Genomic DNA, 18501 nt, shown 5'->3' with positions numbered 1-18501 from the left:
ACAAAAAAAGATAAATATGCGCACACCTCCAAAAAAAGCAATGCTCACGTAACTGCGGCTAGAGACAGCGCACCTAATATGGCAGGATGCCCAATTAGTTCAATGCCATAGAGTAGACTTACATTAGAAGACTAAGGGCCTAGTCTCATGGGCGCATCGACGCCCGTGTTACTGCAGGAAGAAGACGGCCGTACTTCTCTCTGCAGCGCCGGGAGAAAGAACATGTGACTGGCTTAATTGCCGATCATGTGTTCTTTCTTCAGCGCTGTGGGGAGTCGTCCGTCTTGAAGTATGGCCGTCTTCTTCCTGCAGTAGGGGCCCAGTCACACGGGCGCATCAGTGCCCGTGTACGGGTGCCGATGCGCCCGTGTGACTAAGCCCTAATGGCGGACTGAAATAAAAATCTCTTACAAATTATATTAAGAATTATTTCCCATTTTGCAAGGCTAAAACCTGCGAAAGTCCTATGGAGAAGCCTATAGGGCAAATGCCAGGAAAACAATGCAATAGCCATAGTACCACTGAGCCCAAAAACAGCGCACAGAAATTTGCCAGCGACTTAGGCCGGGCTCACATGAACGGGTCGGATGCAAGAAGCCCACAGTGGATTCCGTCTGTGATCCCGGCCAGTGACCCTGCGCATGGCACTTTACTGTATTGCGTATGACCGCAGAGGCACACAGGCGGTCATGTGCAGTTTTTTTTTTGTATGAATCGTCGCTTAGCGATGCCGCGGGTACGCACAGCCCATACACTGTGCATAGGGTCTCGGCAAGACTCATCTTTGGAATCCGCTGCAGTACATTTTTTTTCCAAACTCCTACTTTTCCACGGAATCCATGGCCCGTCTGCAGCTGTGGACAATTCGCCTTTCGTTGACTTCAATGGAAGCCGTCCGTGCAGGAACCGCACTGAAGTGGAGCATGCTGCAATTTGATTTCTGCACCCAAAATCAAATCCACCCATGGACATTGGGCCTTAGAGTATGTCAGCGATGTAAGGAACTGCTGTACGCGTTACTGGGGGACAACTGAGAAGACTACAACTTCCAAGGAGGTGGTCACCCACCTTTCCCAAATTCCTGACTGACGGGACTGACTACATTTCTCCATCGTACACCGAAGAGACAGTAGAATTCTCAACATCATGACAGGAGCGTACGGCTGAGCTCACACCAGCGGATTCGAATTGCGTTTTATGCATGCGATGTACACAGCCTAATACGCAATATATGGCGGCAACTCAAAATACATGGATTTCCGCAGTCCCTCTCATACTAGCGTTCATTCATTGCGTAGAATACCTGTGTAGAATAGAACGTGGCATGTTCTATCTTACCACGTATTATGCACGATAGAGCCCTAAGGGTGCGTACAACCGCTGTACAAACACGATTACACTGTGTACATGTGGCGTTCAGTCGCAACGTCGCTAAGCGACAGATGTAAATAAAAGAATCTTGAAACCAGTTCTGGCTCATGTCCACGGCCGTGTTTTCACAGCGTATTACAAGGCTGCGTGATACGCTATGAATGGAGTCAATGGACTTTCAATGTTCCATGCACATGTGGGTGGAGACACTGCGTATCAATGTATCAACGTATCAAATAGATCGCAGCATGCTGTATTTCTCTGCATGGCACGCAGCGTCAGCCCTATACATTGGTATAGAAAACCACTTCACAGAGGCAGTAAGGTCCCAATTACTTAATTAAGCTCACTTTTAGGACCCAAAAATATAAATTCATAAAAATTAACTTTTAATAAATATTGCTTAAAAACCTTATGGACACACAAACAAAAAAAAAAAAAATCCACTATCCGGTAGGGAATGTGAAATTGTATCATACAGTAACACTTCAAGATCAGTATCGATCTTGGACGTTTTCTTTATTATGTCTTTTACGTCCAAAAGATAGCTCTTTTTTTGGGGGGGTTTCTTGGTTTTAATGTTCCAAAAAACCTATGCATTTTTTCCGAACCTGAACATGATGTCGTAATCAGCCGGAATCTACATGCAACTCATATAGTCCAATGTATAATAGACATGAGATGTTTTTATGTACAGAATAGACCTTGTAATTGCCCAGATGTTTTTATGTACAAAATAGACCTTGCAATTTCCCTACGCGTTTCGCCCACTGCGTGGGCTCCTCAGGGGCTCAAGTATCTCCTGGGATGATTCCCTGGAGAAAGGGTTATCAGTCATCAACTGAGTATAGAAAATTGTTTATAGATTAGGACTATAATCCATAGATGGATTATAGTCCTAATCTATAAACAATTTTCTATACTCAGTTGATGACTGATAACCCTTTCTCCAGGGAATCATCCCAGGAGATACTTGAGCCCCTGAGGAGCCCACGCAGTGGGCGAAACGCGTCTACGGATTATAGTCCTAATCCATCTATGGATTATAGTCCTAATCTATAAACAATTTTCTATACTCAGTTGATGACTGATAACCCTTTCTCCAGGGAATCATCCCAGGAGATACTTGAGCCCCTGAGGAGCCCACGCAGTGGGCGAAACGCGTAGGGAAATTACAAGGTCTATTTTGTACATAAAAACATCTGGGCAATTACAAGGTCTATTCTGTACATAAAAACATCTCATGTCTATTATACATTGGACTATATGAGTTGCATGTAGATTCCGGCTGATTACGACATCATGTTCAGGTTCGGGAAAAAATGCATAGGTTTTTTGGAACATTAAAACCAAGAAACCCCCCCAAAAAAAGAGCTATCTTTTGGACGTAAAAGACATAATAAAGAAAACGTCCAAGATCGATACTGATCTTGAAGTGTTACTGTATGATACAATTTCACATTCCCTACCGGATAGTGGATTTTTTTTTTTTTTTGTTTGTGTGTCCATAAGGTTTTTAAGCAATATTTATTAAAAGTTAATTTTTATGAATTTATATTTTTGGGTCCTAAAAGTGAGCTTATACATTGGTATAGGCAGCGTATTAAACGCTATCCATATGCGATACATTGAGTATGAGTGGCGTTTTCATACGCATCCCTGCTATGAAACAGAATTTAAAAAAAAGTCACAGCACATGTCCGTGCGTGTGCGAGATACACGGGCATGTGCAGTACACACACAGCCACACGCGGTCTCTGCCGCTGCTTACAAAATCGGTAAGACACTGTGGGGAGAACGATACGTTCATGGACAAGATGCCGAAGCCTGTGCATGACCGTGTGCGTGAGATACGATGTCCTGCGCAGGCAAAAAACGCTGGACTACACGGCGATAAAAAGCTGCATTTTACCATATGTTGGTGTGAGACCGGCCATATACTATATTTACAGGTTACAGTAGGGGATACAAGCTCCTGCCACCATATGTACCGGCTCATCCACCACTCTTCCCACTACAGATATAACACCGCTAGCGAGCGTGAGAATAGTCCCTGAGGATCAGTCAGGTTGCACTGCCCACATACATACATGAGGTGGCAGTACTGATCACCTGCACACATACATACATACATGAGGTGGCGTTGGTCACCCGCACACATACATGAGGTGGCGTTGGTCACCCGCACACATACATGAGCTGGCGTTGGTCACCCGCACACATACATGAGCTGGCGTTGGTCACCCGCACACATACATGAGCTGGCGTTGGTCACCCGCACACATACATGAGCTGGCGTTGGTCACCCGCACACATACATGAGCTGGCGTTGGTCACCCGCACACATACATGAGCTGGCGTTGGTCACCCGCACACATACATGAGCTGGCGTTGGTCACCCGCACACATACATGAGCTGGCGTTGGTCACCCGCACACATACATGAGCTGGCGTTGGTCACCCGCACACATACATGAGGTGGCAATACTGGTTACCCGCACACATACATGAGGTGGCAATACTGGTCACCCGCACACATATATGAGGTGGCAATACTGGTCACCCGCACACATATATGAGGTGGCAATACTGGTCACCCGCACACATATATGAGGTGGCAATACTGGTCACCCGCACACATACATGGGGCGGCGGTACTGGTCACCCGCACACATACATGGGGCGGCGGTACTGGTCACCCGCACACATACATGGGGCGGCGGTACTGGTCACCCGCACACATACATGGGGCGGCGGTACTGGTCACCCGCACACATACATGGGGCAGCCGTACTGGTCACCCGCACACATACATGGGGCAGCGGTACTGGTCACCCGCACACATACATGGGGCAGCGGTACTGGTCACCCGCACACATACATGGGGCAGCGGTACTGGTCACCCGCACACATACATGGGGCAGCGGTACTGGTCACCCGCACACATACATGGGGCAGCGGTACTGGTCACCCGCACACATACATGGGGCAGCGGTACTGGTCACCCGCACACATACATGAGGTGGCGTTGGTCACCCGCACACATACATGAGGTGGCGTTGGTCACCCGCACACATACATGGGGCAGCGGTACTGGTCACCCGCACACATACATGGGGCAGCGGTACTGGTCACCTGCACACATACATGGGGCAGCGGTACTGGTCACCTGCACACATACATGGGGCAGCGGTACTGGTCACCTGCACACATACATGGGGCAGCGGTACTGGTCACCCGCACACATACATGGGACAGCGGTACTGGTCACCCGCACACATACATGGGGCAGCGGTACTGGTCACCCGCACACATACATGGGGCAGCGGTACTGGTCACCCGCACACATACATGGGGCAGCGGTACTGGTCACCCGCACACATACATGGGGCAGCGGTACTGGTCACCCGCACACATACATGAGGTGGAGTTGGTCACCCGCACACATACATGAGGTGGCGTTGGTCACCCGCACACATACATGGGGTGGCGTTGGTCACCCGCACACATACATGGGGTAGCGATACTGGTCACCTGCACACAGACATGGGGTGGCAGTACTGGTCACCTGCACACAGACATGGGGTGGCAGTACTGGTCACCTGCACACAGACATGGGGTGGCAGTACTGGTCACCTGCACACAGACATGGGGTGGCAGTACTGGTCACCTGCACACAGACATGGGGTGGCAGTACTGGTCACCTGCACACAGACATGGGGTGGCAGTACTGGTCACCTGCACACAGACATGGGGTGGCAGTACTGGTCACCTGCACACAGACATGGGGTGGCGTTGGTCACCCGCACACATACATGGGGCAGCGGTACTGGTCACCTGCACACATACATGGGGCAGCGGTACTGGTCACCTGCACACATACATGGGGCAGCGGTACTGGTCACCTGCACACATACATAGGGTAGCTGTGGTTACCTGCAGCCTGGTTCAGGTTGGACCTCCTGTGTCTCCTGTTGCCAGCACTATCCCTCAGCTCCTCCTCCTCTTCCTCCAGCCAGGCTTCAGCCATCAGCAGACAGCACAGGGTAAAAGCATTGGAGGCTCAGAAAATCACATTCCTTGTCCTCGGGGCTGTAGAGAAGCCTCCAGTCTGCAGACGAGGCCGAGCTGTGATCAGTGTGTGTGGCTGCCTTCTACAGCAGGCTCAGCAGCATGCCCAGCACCAGCTCTAGCCATTCAACAGACACAAAGATGCCAGTGGCAGCCCTGGTGCACCTGATCCCTCGATGACACATGCAGGCCAGCCTCTTGCACACAAACTTTGCCCTGTGTGAACATGCATGTAGCAGCAGTCTGCCCCTATGCCAGTAGCACCCACAGGGCACCCTCAGCTGTGCGGCAGGAGGAAACTTCCCAGCTCAGATGCTGCCGTCCCTCCTTCCCTCCTTCCTTGCACTTTCTAAATATTCCGGTGTCAACAGGAAATTGTTCTCTCGGTCTCCCTGTGATAGTAAAACAAAAGGCAGAGGGAGGAGGAGGAGGAGGAGGTACCTGCAGCAGGGCACACTCAGAATGGCAGCTCCAGCCTCAGGAATGCCAAGGCAAGGGAGGAAAAGACAGATTGTGCCTGCACATGGAAGCTGCTGCCAGGCCTGCCACAGTGGGCATGAGGCTGACAATGTATGGAGAGCAGACCTCCCTCCAGACCTACTACACATGGAGGGCAGGGAGAGAGATGTGTGAAAGGACATGACAAAAGATGGAAGAAAATAAAATAGAAACAAATGACATAAAGAGACACCCATTTTATTCATACACTGCTTAGTTTACCAATGTATCTAGTGCGTACGTAGGTCGCAGCGCCGGCCCCGGGTTAGATGGCATCCTGTGCTGAATTGTTTTTGGCACGTCACCTACCAAAGCATGTGAAAGGAAGGGAGAACCAAATTTTCAAAAGCTTTTACGCCAGTGTTTGGCGTAAAAAGGCACAATTATTTTGTGTGTAGTGAGCTCTTCTTCCACTTGTATAGGGTTGTATAGGGCTTGTTGACCACTAGACACCTCTACGATGCAATCACAGAGATTTCTACCAGTTAGAGTTTGAGAGGGGACACATAATTGGAACATGGATGGTTGTATCAATGAATTGCCCGCAACTTGTGCTCCAACCAGACTATTAGAAGGTGTTGGGACCAGTGGATGTGTGAAGGCACACACAAGGCGACTGGGTTTAGGAAGCTCTTGAAGACCACCAGTAGAGGGGATTGTCTGATCATCCGACAAGCATGAGCAGCTCTAAACGTTTCATTGTCCACCATCCAGAGACAGGTGGCACCATAGTTACAGGTCCCATGTCTCACAGTGCCCATTAAGTGTACCTTTGACACCCACTGTTGCCACAGTTTGCAATGCTGTCATGAAAGATGAAACTGGACTTCTACGGAGTGGAACAAAGTTGTTTTCTGTGATTAATCCAGACTTAGTTTTGGCATAGATGACGGCAGTGTTTGTGTCTAGAGACATAGGAGTGAGTGTCTCAATTCTCCTTTGCTGCGAGTCAGCACACTACCACTGCTGATGGTCTGGGTGGCTATCACATATGACAGTCGGTCACCGCTAGTAGTGGTATGAGGAACAATGACAACTCAGTAATATTTTAAGGACATCCTGCAGCCACATGTTTCTCTCACGGCAGGGCTTCCAAGAGGTATTTTCTGGCAGGATAAAGCTCGGCCGCACACACAAGGGGGTCACACGAATGTGTCCACAACGTTGTCACACTTCCATGGCTGCTCGGTCACCAGATGTATGGCCAATAGAACATGTATGGGACCATCTTGGACACCAACATCGACAGCATACAAGTCTGCACGATCAAGAACCTTAGTTCCAGCAATGTGGACTGATATGTGGCAGGACACCATACAAAACCTTTATGTCTCCATGCCTGCCCGTATCACATCTCGCATACAAGCTAGAAGTGAACCAACAGGGTACTAGAGCCTCCATGCCTGCCCGTCTGACATCTTGTATACAAGCTAGAGGTGGTACAACTGGGTGCTAGAGCCTCCATGCCCATATCACATCTTGTAACCAAGCTAGAGGCGGTACAACTGGGTACTAGAGAGCCTCTATGCTCACCCGTATCACATCTTGTATCCAAGCCAAAGGCAGTATAGCAGAGTACTAGAGAGCCTCCATTCAAATGTTTTTTTGACAATTTGTGTAATCCTGAAAAGGTGCATAGAGCTGCCGGAATGCACTGAATACACTAAGGCCTCATGTCCATGGGGAAAATCAGGCCCGCTGCGGATTCTCCATGGAGAATCCGCAGCGGGTCCCTCCTGCCCCGCGGGCATGAGGGCTGAAAATAAGAATAAACTTACCTGCAGCGGACCGTGCAGGTCTTCTCTTCTTCGCAGCCGGATCTTCTTTCTTCGGCCCGGCGGATGTGCTCGGCACGCCGGCTGTGTGCCGCGCGCATCTGCCGGGCACATCCGCAGGGTCGAAGAAAGAAGATCCTGCCGCGAAGGAAGGAAGATCTGCATCGCCCGGAGCAGGTGAGTTTAATTCAGGCGTGGGTTTCCTGCGGATCCGGACGGCTTCTATAGGCCTCAATAGAAGCCTGCGGGAGCCTTCCCGCGGGAGACCCGCCCTAAATGGAGCATGTCCATTTTTTTTCATGCTCTAGGATTTTTAAATTCACTTTTATTGACCATCCGCAGGTATTTATCTACCTGCGGGTGGTCAATGCATCCTTATGGGGTGCGGATCCGCATGCGGGTGATCCGCTGCGGATTTAAAATCTTCTTTTCTCCATGGACATGAGGCCTAAGAGGCACTGGGGGAAAATCATACTAAGCCTGCAGTGCAAATGCTGGGCTTAGTAAATTCTCCCCGATATATATTGCACTGATAGGAACATATTATATTTTGCATGAATAACTGGAATTTTGCTTGTGCACAAAAAAAAGAGGTAGCAGTATACCCACAGCAGAATAAATACTGTACTAGAACCAAGTGCAGATTCGGACTGGCCCATAGGGGAACAGGTGAATCCCTGAGAATAAGTGGGTCCCCAGCTTTTCCACCCAGCTGAACTACACACAGATTGGCTGAGATGCTGTATGCTGCCTATCTATACATCCAACAGAGGCGTAACTTGAAGCTTCTGAGCCCCAATGCAAAATCTGTATGGGCCTCCAACTATAATGGGTTATTCAGAGTTCTCAGCTCCCTATATGGAGCAGAGAGAGGAGCGGAGTAGCCGTCAGCTGCTGCATCCCCAGAAAGTGCCGAGAGTGTGGGAACGGCCTCATCCAGGGCGGTGAGCGTCGCTATAGCACGGGGCAGGACAGTGTTGGTGCCAGCGGTGTGGGTAGGGGGGAGGACGACAGTGTTGCCGGTGGTGGGGTGCCGATCTCTGTGTGAATGCCACTTCAGAGCTGCAGGGACAGGCAAGGCAAAGTTTGTTTTCCAGTTTGGCTTACATTATGAGCTGTAACATGGAAGCATGTAGAGCTAATAATGTAAGCCTAAAAGGAAAACTAACCCTAACCCTCCAGCCAATTGGGAGCTAGGGGCGTGACAGGGGCGTTCCTCCATGCAAGCCCTGTTAAACCCCTAGCTTCCAGTTGCGTCAAGGTACAACAATACCCAGGGGGGACCCCAAGTCAGAAAGCAGGATACTACTGGGGGGGGGAAAAAAAGTACGTAGGTCCCCTCTCCTACTAGGTAATTATAATAGATTCATTTTCAGGTTTCTATCATCTTTTTAGCTTTAATGGGAACTATACCTCTTTGCTACAGACAGCTGCAAACCCAAGGAACCTTCTTAAGGGTGACATTACATGCAAACCATGCCAACTTTTGGTTTTACTGCTAATTGGCACAGTTTTCACATTGATTGTTAATAGGCCCATAGTTTCAGTTGTTTTTTTTTTTAAGGTAAAACTGCTGTTTATCTGCAAAACCGCATTAAGGCTGGTTTCACACAGGCTACAAAACGCATTTATGGGAAGCCCATGGTTTCCAATGGGTTTGTAGTAGCCCGAAACACCTTCTCCTGGCCTCTCCATAAATGTCATACATGTAATGTCTTTTGTGTAGATGCACTGTGCAAATTGTCTAGTCTCTTGTTATGTGTACTGCACAGCTGCAGCAAGTGAGAGGTTAATCTCTGCAAATGTATCAATTTATGTCCCGTCATGGGGTATGCTAGAGACTATAAATATGAGTGTCTGAGAGCAGGAAAAAAGTCTGTTCTTCTGGGTTCCTGAAAGAAAAAAAAAAGGACAGCCACATGGGGGTACCTTCGACCCTCATGTGGTGAAGAATGGAAGAGAAAGAAAGGTTTCCCGAAGTTCCCGATATCAGGAACCATTATAGAGTAAGGAGAAAAAGAGAGAGAGTGAGTGTGTGAGCAGAGAGGAAAGTCAAGACCACTGTGCAGAGGTACTTCAAAAAGTGAGTGATTGTGGAGAGTTTGCCCCTTCCAGGAGCAATACCATACAGATAACAAGGACTGTAGTGCCGATATCATCCTGAGTATACTCTCTAAGAAAGTCCTCCCTTCCAGGAGCGGTACCATATAAAAAAAAACAAGACTGTAGGACCAGCATCATCCAAAGTTCCTCCCTGACCTTCCTTCTAATGTGTTGCCTGCATTGGTGTGTTCTTAAGCTGTAAAGTGTTGAAGTTGGACAAGTAAAGTTTTGCCAAGCCTTGACCGTTCCCAGGGACTGAGGTACTTAACCACTAAATCGTGTGTGGACTCCATTATCGCCGAGGTTCATTCTGGTGAGTAAAGGAACGGTGGCGTCACGTGACAAGTTACAGTTGTTCAGCATGGATATTGGCCATCCCTCTCCTGGGGGTGTCCAAAAGAGGCCCAGCGATGCTCTGGCCAAGGCTGCAGGTGTCCCTCTGGGGAATAGTCTGATAAATGCCACCGTGACAAGTGACAGCTTTACCCTTCCAGCTCCTCAGCATATGCCTGATGTCCTGAGGTACCCTTTTGTATGCTGCAGGTTCTTTTACATGAGCGAAGTTTTGTAGCCTTCTACATTGCGAGACTACAAAATCGCGGCATGCTCTGTAGGCTGTATCCGAGCGGGTGATTTTGCCAAAATAAGACAGTGCTACAAATCACATGTATGTGTAGAGCCCATGCTTTCCTATGGGTTCTTCCACATGAGCGATGTTTTGTAGTCTACTACATTGCGAGACTACAAAATCGTAGCATGCTCTAAACAGCCACGATTTGCTATTTTTTGTAGCGCATGTTTCTCTATGGAGGCTGATAGTTTCTCGCATCACATAGCACGAACTTGAGATTTTCGTGCAATGTGATGCGATTTGAACATTATAAAGTCCTATGTAACTGTACATAGCAGCAATATCACAGCTATTTTCTAGCAACAATATCGCTGTCGCCCATGTGGATACAGCCATACAGCCGCGATTTGCTATGTTTTGTAGCCCATGTTTCCCTATGGAGCCTCCTTGTTTATCGCATTGCACGAAATTTGTGATTTTCGTGCAATGCAATTTTAACATTAGAAAGTCCTATTAACTTTCTAACTATAACGTAGTGCGATTTTATTGCAGGCAGCAGTGACGCGATGCTCCATTTCTCCCGAGAAAAAAGCATCACTGACGCTACAAAATAGTGTGTACATAGCAGCAATATTGCAACAATTTTGTAGCAGTGATATCACTGTCGCCCGTATGAAAGAGGCTTAAAAGTTAGTTTGAAAACTGCTGTTCTGCAATCAAATTGCATTCGGTGCATTGTTCTGTCATGCTGTGGCTATTATGTGCGATCTCACCTTTTACAAGATATGCCATGAATGACACCTTTGGAATCCTCACCTATAGGATAAATGGGGGCCCACAAATTATTACCTGGCTTGTTCTCCATAAGCTTTAGTGAAAACGTAGCCACCTTTCCATTGATGTATATGGAGAATGTGGTGGCCGGGAATTTGCAATCAGGGATCAAATATAGCTGTACAGTGAGCCCCCAGAATGATTTTTACTGGTAGGCTCTAACACCCCAGTCTGACGCTAACTACGTTTATAACATAAATACAGCACCAGAAACAAGCTCATAACATACAGTAACAGAACTAAGAGATTGGATTGTGTTGCGTGGGCTGCCGATAAACTGACAGCTATACCTCGAAACATCAGACTGAAGGAGACAGGATCAAGAGGAGAATGATTCATGTAGCACACAAGACACTGCCTTAGGGCTCCTTCATAATGGCGATCACAATATTACTGCGGTGCTATGCAGGTAAACATCGCTAATGTGTATGACCCCATTCAAAAGAATGGGATTTATATTTGCGTGTCTCGCAACACACTAGTCTCGTTCAGTTTTCTCCCCAGAGTAAAGACACCCTTACACAAAGTTTTTTTTCTGATTTAAAAAAAAAAAAAGGTCTGTGCTTTAAAACATTTTTTAATATTTTTTTTATGCTATTAATTATTTTGTGTCATTTCATACAAACATTTTCCAAACACTTTCTATAGAGATGCCCATGGAGAAAAATACCATACCTAAAGCATGCTGCATATTGACATAAATGCCACTGACCTCAGAAAGCTCCACTTAAAGTGTAATTCCTTTCTAAAAGCTTTTGATATGTCATAGGGATATATCAAAGGCTTTGATTGCAGGGGATCCGGCTGCTGAGATCTCGCCAATCACTGGAAGGAGCCAGCTGAAGCGCTCATCCAACCACGGTCACTGCTCACTAGATGAAGACAGGCTCGCTAGATGAAAACCGTGCTTAGAAAGTGCAGGTACATTTAAAATGCCACAAACCAAAACTCTACGTATGTAGATATTTTTAGAACTTGATATTGACTTTCAACTAACATCTGGCTGTTCCCATCTTTCTGCAAACAATACTTTTTATGCAGAGGGGACACCAAAAGATATATGTATGGCACATATTTTTTACATTGTGACCCTATGTGCAACATATGCCACTGTATGAGGGTGGCATACTTTAGAATTCCACATCCGGCACATACGCTTGTGGAGCCTAAATGGCCCATTTTGACATTGCTATAATGTGAGCTTATAGTACAGTTGGGAAAAAAAAAGTGTGCAGATCCTTGCATACACTAAAAGATGAAAGAACATGAGATATTGTGTCAGGGTTCATTCACACAGGCATATGAAGATTCGGTGCATGACAAAAATTGCACAATTTTCTACGCACCTAAACCGCGTATTTACTTGTTCTGTTTTTTGATTTCTCCTGCCTTTATGTGCACGTCTGTAGTCCAAATACTTCAATGCAAATCAATCAATGGGATTATGCTTTTTGTATTACATACGTTCTACAGATTGCAAATATGCCCGTGTGAACGAGTCCTCACTCCATACATTCCATATAGATTGTAAGCCCTCTCTTTTTCACCGGTGTCCCGCCAGTGTAAGGGCTTGTTCACACCTCCATTAGGGCTTTCTGTTCCAGTCTGTTTTTGGGGCATCAAAGCAGTATTAAACTTTTTTCATTTTTTTCCCTCCATTGATTACAATGGGTTTAAATAAAACTAACAATATAATTCAGTTTGCTTCCATTCCATTAGGATTCTGTTTTTTTTAGCGGAACATGTAAGCTTGTGTCTCTACTGGAGGAAAAGGTCCAGAGTCTTTAGGAGAGAATAGCTACATTGAAACTCATTAAGGAGGGTGAAGTCTTCAAAATGTTGAAGGATAAGAAATGTCCAGTGTAGCTGCAGAAGCAGAGGAATGGCAGCATGTGACCCAGAGAAGCAGGAGGATCAGGAGTCAGCCAGCACCCATACTGCTTGGGAACCAGTACCACGTTCTCACGCAGGGGGACTTGGTACTGGTTCCTGAGCAAAAGGAGAAAGACATACAGCAAGAAATGACTCTACCCACAAAGAACAGAACAGAGGAGAAAGAGGTACAGCAAGAAATGACTCTACCCAAAAAGAACTGTGTAGTAAGCAAACAGAGTTCTCCTAAGTGGAGAAAAAGAAGTGCTATTGTGAAGAAGAAAAGGAGAGTGGTGGTTGTGGGGGGATTCCCTATTAAGAGGAACAGACGCTGCTGTCTGCAGACCTGACATCTCTCGAGAGGTGTGCTGGCTTCCAGGTGCACAAATCAAAGATGTGTCTGATAGGCTGTCAAGACTTTTCAGTTCTACAGACACCACCCATTCCTACTAATACATGTAGAGACAAATTACACTGCAAAGAAGGACTTTGCAATTATCTTCAGAGATTTTGAAGACCTTGGAAAAAAGGTGAAGGAACTAGGAGCACAGGTGGTCTTCTCATCCATCCTCCCAGTAGATGGCCATGGAATAAGAATATGAAGCAGGATTCTAGAGGTGAACAACTGGCTATGTCGATGGTGCCGTCAGCAAAGATTTGGATTTCTAGACCATGGAGTGAATTACCAATATGATGGACTGCTTGTTAGAGATGGGTTGCACTACAAAAACAGGTAAGCATATATTTGGTGGGCACCTTGCTTGGATTAGGAAAAAACTTTAAAACAAGAACAATATGGGAAGGGAGGTGAAAGGCCAGGTTAAAATATATAGCCAATTAATATATTTGAGAACCTCACTATTAGAAGTGGAAAGAAAGACAAAAAATTCAGAAGGAAAGTAGAGGAGCAAGAGACCCCGATCACAAACTAAAATGTTTTTACACAAATGCACAGAGCATGGGAAACAAACGAGAAGAATTGGAGCTCCTAACTCAAGAAGAGAAATATGATATCATAGGTATCACAGAAACTTGGTGGAATGATACACATGATTGGTATACAAGGCTTGAATGATACAACTTATTTATAAGAAACAGACCTAAAAAAAGGGGAGGAGGTATTGCGTTGTATGTTAGGAAAACATTCATCTCCACAGAGATTCAAGCTTCAGAGCATGGTAGTTCTGTAGAAACTGTTTGGGTAAGAATACAAGGAGAGAACAACAGAAAGGACACCATTGTAGACATTTACTATAGGCCACCTGGACAAGCAGAACATATTGATTAATTTCCTACATCAGATGGCCAAGCTCTCAAAAAAAGCATAACATGGTGATTATGGGAGAGTTTAACTATCCAGACATTTGTTGGGAATCTCTCAGGTAAAAGTAATGGATCTAACAAATTCTTATCCGCACTTACTGAAAACTTTATCTTCCAAAAGGTATAAGAGAAAACAAGGGGATCTGCTATCTTGGACCTAATTCTTACCAATAGGGAGGGAATGATTGAGGAAGTAAGGGTGGCTGAGACCATAGGAGGCAGTAAAGGCAGTTAAAAATGGAAAAGAAAATAGGTTTATCCAATTGAAAGAGGATGGGGGGGGGGGGATATCTAAAGAAAAATATAATGTGATTTGCAGAAACTGTAGGGCAAGTGTCAGAAAAGCTAAAGCGAATAATGAACTGAGGCTTGCAACAGAGGCCAAAGCAATAAAAAAGGCTTTTGGAGGTATGTCAAAAGCAAAAGAAAAGTCAAAGATGCTATTGGATGCTTACAAGATGAAAATGGTGAATTAGTTAAGAATGATATTGAGAAGGCCGAAGTTTTAAATTCCTATTTTATATCTGTTTTCTCTCAGAAAGTAGATGGATCATCAACTGATCTTCCCCATCCTATTCGCGAAATAAAAGAATGCAGGTTATCCATAAGCAGAGAGATGGTGAGGGAACACTTAGCTAACTTAAATGAAGTCTCAAGGTCAAGATGAATTACATCCTAGGATACTAAAGGAAGCAGCGGAAGTAATTGCTGAACTAATTGCCATAATCTTTGAAAATTCCTGGAGAACAGGAGAAGTCCCAGAAGACTGGAAAAGGGCAAAGGTTGTCCCCATCTACAAAAAAAGGGAAGAAGGTGGATCCAGGAAACTGCAGGCCTGTGAGCCTGGCTTCTATACAGTGAAAGATCTTTGAACAAATGATTAAACAGCAATTATGCAAGTACTTGGATAAAAATGGAGTAATTAACCAGAGCCAGCATGGGTTTGTAACAAACAAGTCATGCTAGACGAATCTAATTTCCTTCTATGACAGAATCACCGACTGGGTTGATCAGGAAAATGCAGTTGATATAGTATATTTTTACTTTAGTAAAGCATTTGACAAAGTATCTCATACTTATTGAAAAATGACCAAATATTGACAAGGCAACTGTTAGGTGGATTCACAACTGGCTTAGTGATCATACACAGAGTGGTCATAAATAGCTTCACATCCAAGTGGAAGAAAGTATCAAGTGGGGTACCACTAGGCCCAGTGTTGTTCAACATTTCTATAAATGATCTGGAGGAGGGAATTGATGGGAAACTGATCAAATTTGCTGATGACACAAAGCTAGGAGGAATAGCTAACACTAAGGAAGAGAGAGGGAGTATTCAAAAAGATCTAAACTTGTACAGTGGGCGGCGACTAACAGAATGCTATTTAACAAGGAGAAATGTAAAGTCCTACATCTGGGCAAGAAAAATGCAAACAGTACATACAGAATGGGAGGAATTGGGTTAAGCAGCAGCACATGTGAAAAAGACTTGTGTATACTGATAGATCATAGACTGAACATAAGTCAACAATAATTTGCACAAGGAAAGACCAGAAGCAATGGGATGAAACTGAAAGGAATGAAACGCAAATTACATATTAGAAAAAAACTTTCTGACAGTGAGGGTGATCAGTGAGTGGAACAGGTTACCACAGGAGGCTCTCCTAATGGAAGTGTTCAAACAAAGCCTGGACAAATATCTGTCTGGGATGATTTAGTGAATCCTGCACTAAGCAGGAGGTTGGACCAGATGACCCTGGAGGTCCCTTCCAACTCTACCATTCTATGATTCTATAATAACAAATAGTGCTGGAGATTGTATTATTACCCACTCACTTTATTTATTTGTACTGAAAATATGTATAGGAAGACAAGATCTCTACCATGTTGCATAAATACATTCACTTCATATGTTATATATAAATAGTATAATATGCTATAAACAGTAATTACATGAATGCATAATGTGACAAGTCACCTGCAAACTGCATATAGATCCAATTTGTTCCATGTGTAGCAAGAATAAAAAGCTTTCTATATGTAAATCAAATCCATATAACCTGTATAATTATATGTTAATTCATTCCACAGGAAGATCCTGTTTATTTCATGGCTAGCAAAAGTACAGAAACTTTAATCCACTGCTAGTCATATGTAAAATGCATTTTACATCCAACTACAATCATGTACTGTATAGCATTCACACTCCATGTCTGGCACAAACAAACAGAAAAGTTATTTCAGATCTACTTGTAAAGTTTAACAATATGCCCACTTACTTAGCTATGTGCTTCCTGCTGATTCCACATCCATTATTTTGATATATTGCACCATACTAAACAGCACCCCAACCCTCTTGCCAACTTGAATTCAGTGGAAGCTGTGCTGCAGTACCAACCCGGGGCACTGTGCTGCGGTCAGCGCATTCTGCTTCCTGTGCTGACCATAGTGACAGCTGTCCCAGGGATTCAGCTGAACAGCAGGGTTCTGAGTGGTGAGTGCCTACGGATCATCTACTGATGACCTGTCATGCATCAATATAAAGAAATAAAGTCCCGAAATACCGTTTTAATCATATCTTGTACAACTCTGCTACCTGCACTAGCACACACACCAATGTCAGAGCTCTTCTCCGCAAAGTGTTAAAAACATATGATAGACCTTGCCCAACATGGGAGCTATGCAGGGAAATCTCAATGTCAGACAAGGTCCGATACTAGATTGGAAAGGCTTGAAGGGAAAGATGGGCTACAACCTATATGGTAACTATTAAGGCTTCTACAATAGCTTTCATTCCTTTTTCTTAACCTCCTGAATTGAGAACCTTCTTTAGTCTGCTTTCACGTTGCCAAGAAAATTGCATGAGATTTGTGCATTGTGAGATGCAGAAATCTCACACAAATATGAACCCCATTCTTTTAAATGGAGTCATATACATGAGCAGCATGTCCTACATCTTCACATTCCCCGGAATGCGTCACCCATTATTTCAATGGGACAGGAAAACACATTGCGCGATGTGAGGTTGAAAGCAATAGGAAACACTTGCCGATCTGTGGGTAAATCGCACATTGGCGAGCGCAATATCAGGCTGCATTTCACAGCCTGATATCACGCTCGCCTATGTGCAGGTAGCCTCAGGGTGGTTTAATGCATAGCACTTTAGGAAAAACGCCATTAGTTTAGCAAACGTCAGGAGTTTTGTTGCAAAAAAGTCTGTAGGCAGATGTTAACCGTAGGTCCATAGGACGTACTGCAAAGGTTGGGGCACATTTATTACTGGCGTTGCACCAGAATTGTGACTCAAATTGTGTTTTTTTCCCGCAAGTCAATTTAGACAAATTTACTATTAATTTGCGCCAAAAAGAATAAGTTACACCTCTCACTCAACTTTTCAAAAGTGTCTTGAAAAAGTGTGCGGAATTTGAGTAGAGTAAAGTTTTAAGAATTGTGAAAAGGCCCAAAGTTTATAGCAATCTCACTTCAGCAGCTGGGTGGTGTACAAATTGGCTGCAGTTTCTAGATATCTTTAAAGTTGCAACACATTTATCAATATTTTGTGACATTGGATGTGTCGCATTTTAAACTGGAGAAAGGAAACAAAGCAGGGAAAGAGGCATCAAAAATTCCAGTTTCCTCACTTTGTGTGCCGGTTTCGCACGGGCGAGAAAATCACCCAATATTTGTGAGTTGCGAGACACAAAAAACGAACCCCATTCATTTGGATGGATTTATACATATGAGCAATGTTATCTCTCGTGGCACCACGATGCTATGCGGTAAACACATCTCAGCATGTTCTATCTCCCTGTGATATAGCCCATTGTTTTCAATGGGGCTAGCGCCAGGGGGAATCCTATCAGCCGCACCAGGGGGAATTCCTTCATCCCCACCCGGATGAAGGGATTTCCTGTACCTATGCAAGGCTGTTTTCACATGAAAATGCCATGCATCCACAGGGATTTCATATAGTGGAAAGTGTGATATCGGACTGTGATTCTCTGCCCAATATCGCCCTCACCCATGTGAAACTAGCCTAAGGCTGGTAGGAGCGAAACCTGACTGGTATTTGAAAAAGATGGCCAA

General features: G+C 45.2%; 1 protein-coding gene across 1 annotated transcript in view; it reads right to left on the bottom strand.

Moving 5' to 3' along the window:
• The window catches only part of SH3D19 (SH3 domain containing 19), a 98469-nt gene extending 92660 nt beyond the window's left edge, over window positions 1–5809 (bottom strand). The window contains exon 1 of the mRNA XM_066573654.1: window positions 5308–5809. Within this exon, the coding sequence (XP_066429751.1) occupies window positions 5308–5401 (94 nt within the window). The 5' untranslated portion in view covers window positions 5402–5809. The remainder of the gene's footprint in view (window positions 1–5307) is intronic.
• Between the last annotated feature and the right edge of the window lie 12692 nt (window positions 5810–18501).

The sequence above is a fragment of the Eleutherodactylus coqui genome, chromosome 7 (genome assembly GCF_035609145.1).
Source record: "Eleutherodactylus coqui strain aEleCoq1 chromosome 7, aEleCoq1.hap1, whole genome shotgun sequence".
Taxonomy (NCBI): Eukaryota; Metazoa; Chordata; class Amphibia; order Anura; family Eleutherodactylidae; genus Eleutherodactylus; species Eleutherodactylus coqui.
Note: the sequence above shows the minus strand (reverse complement) of the source record. Positions and strands in the feature narration are given on the sequence as shown.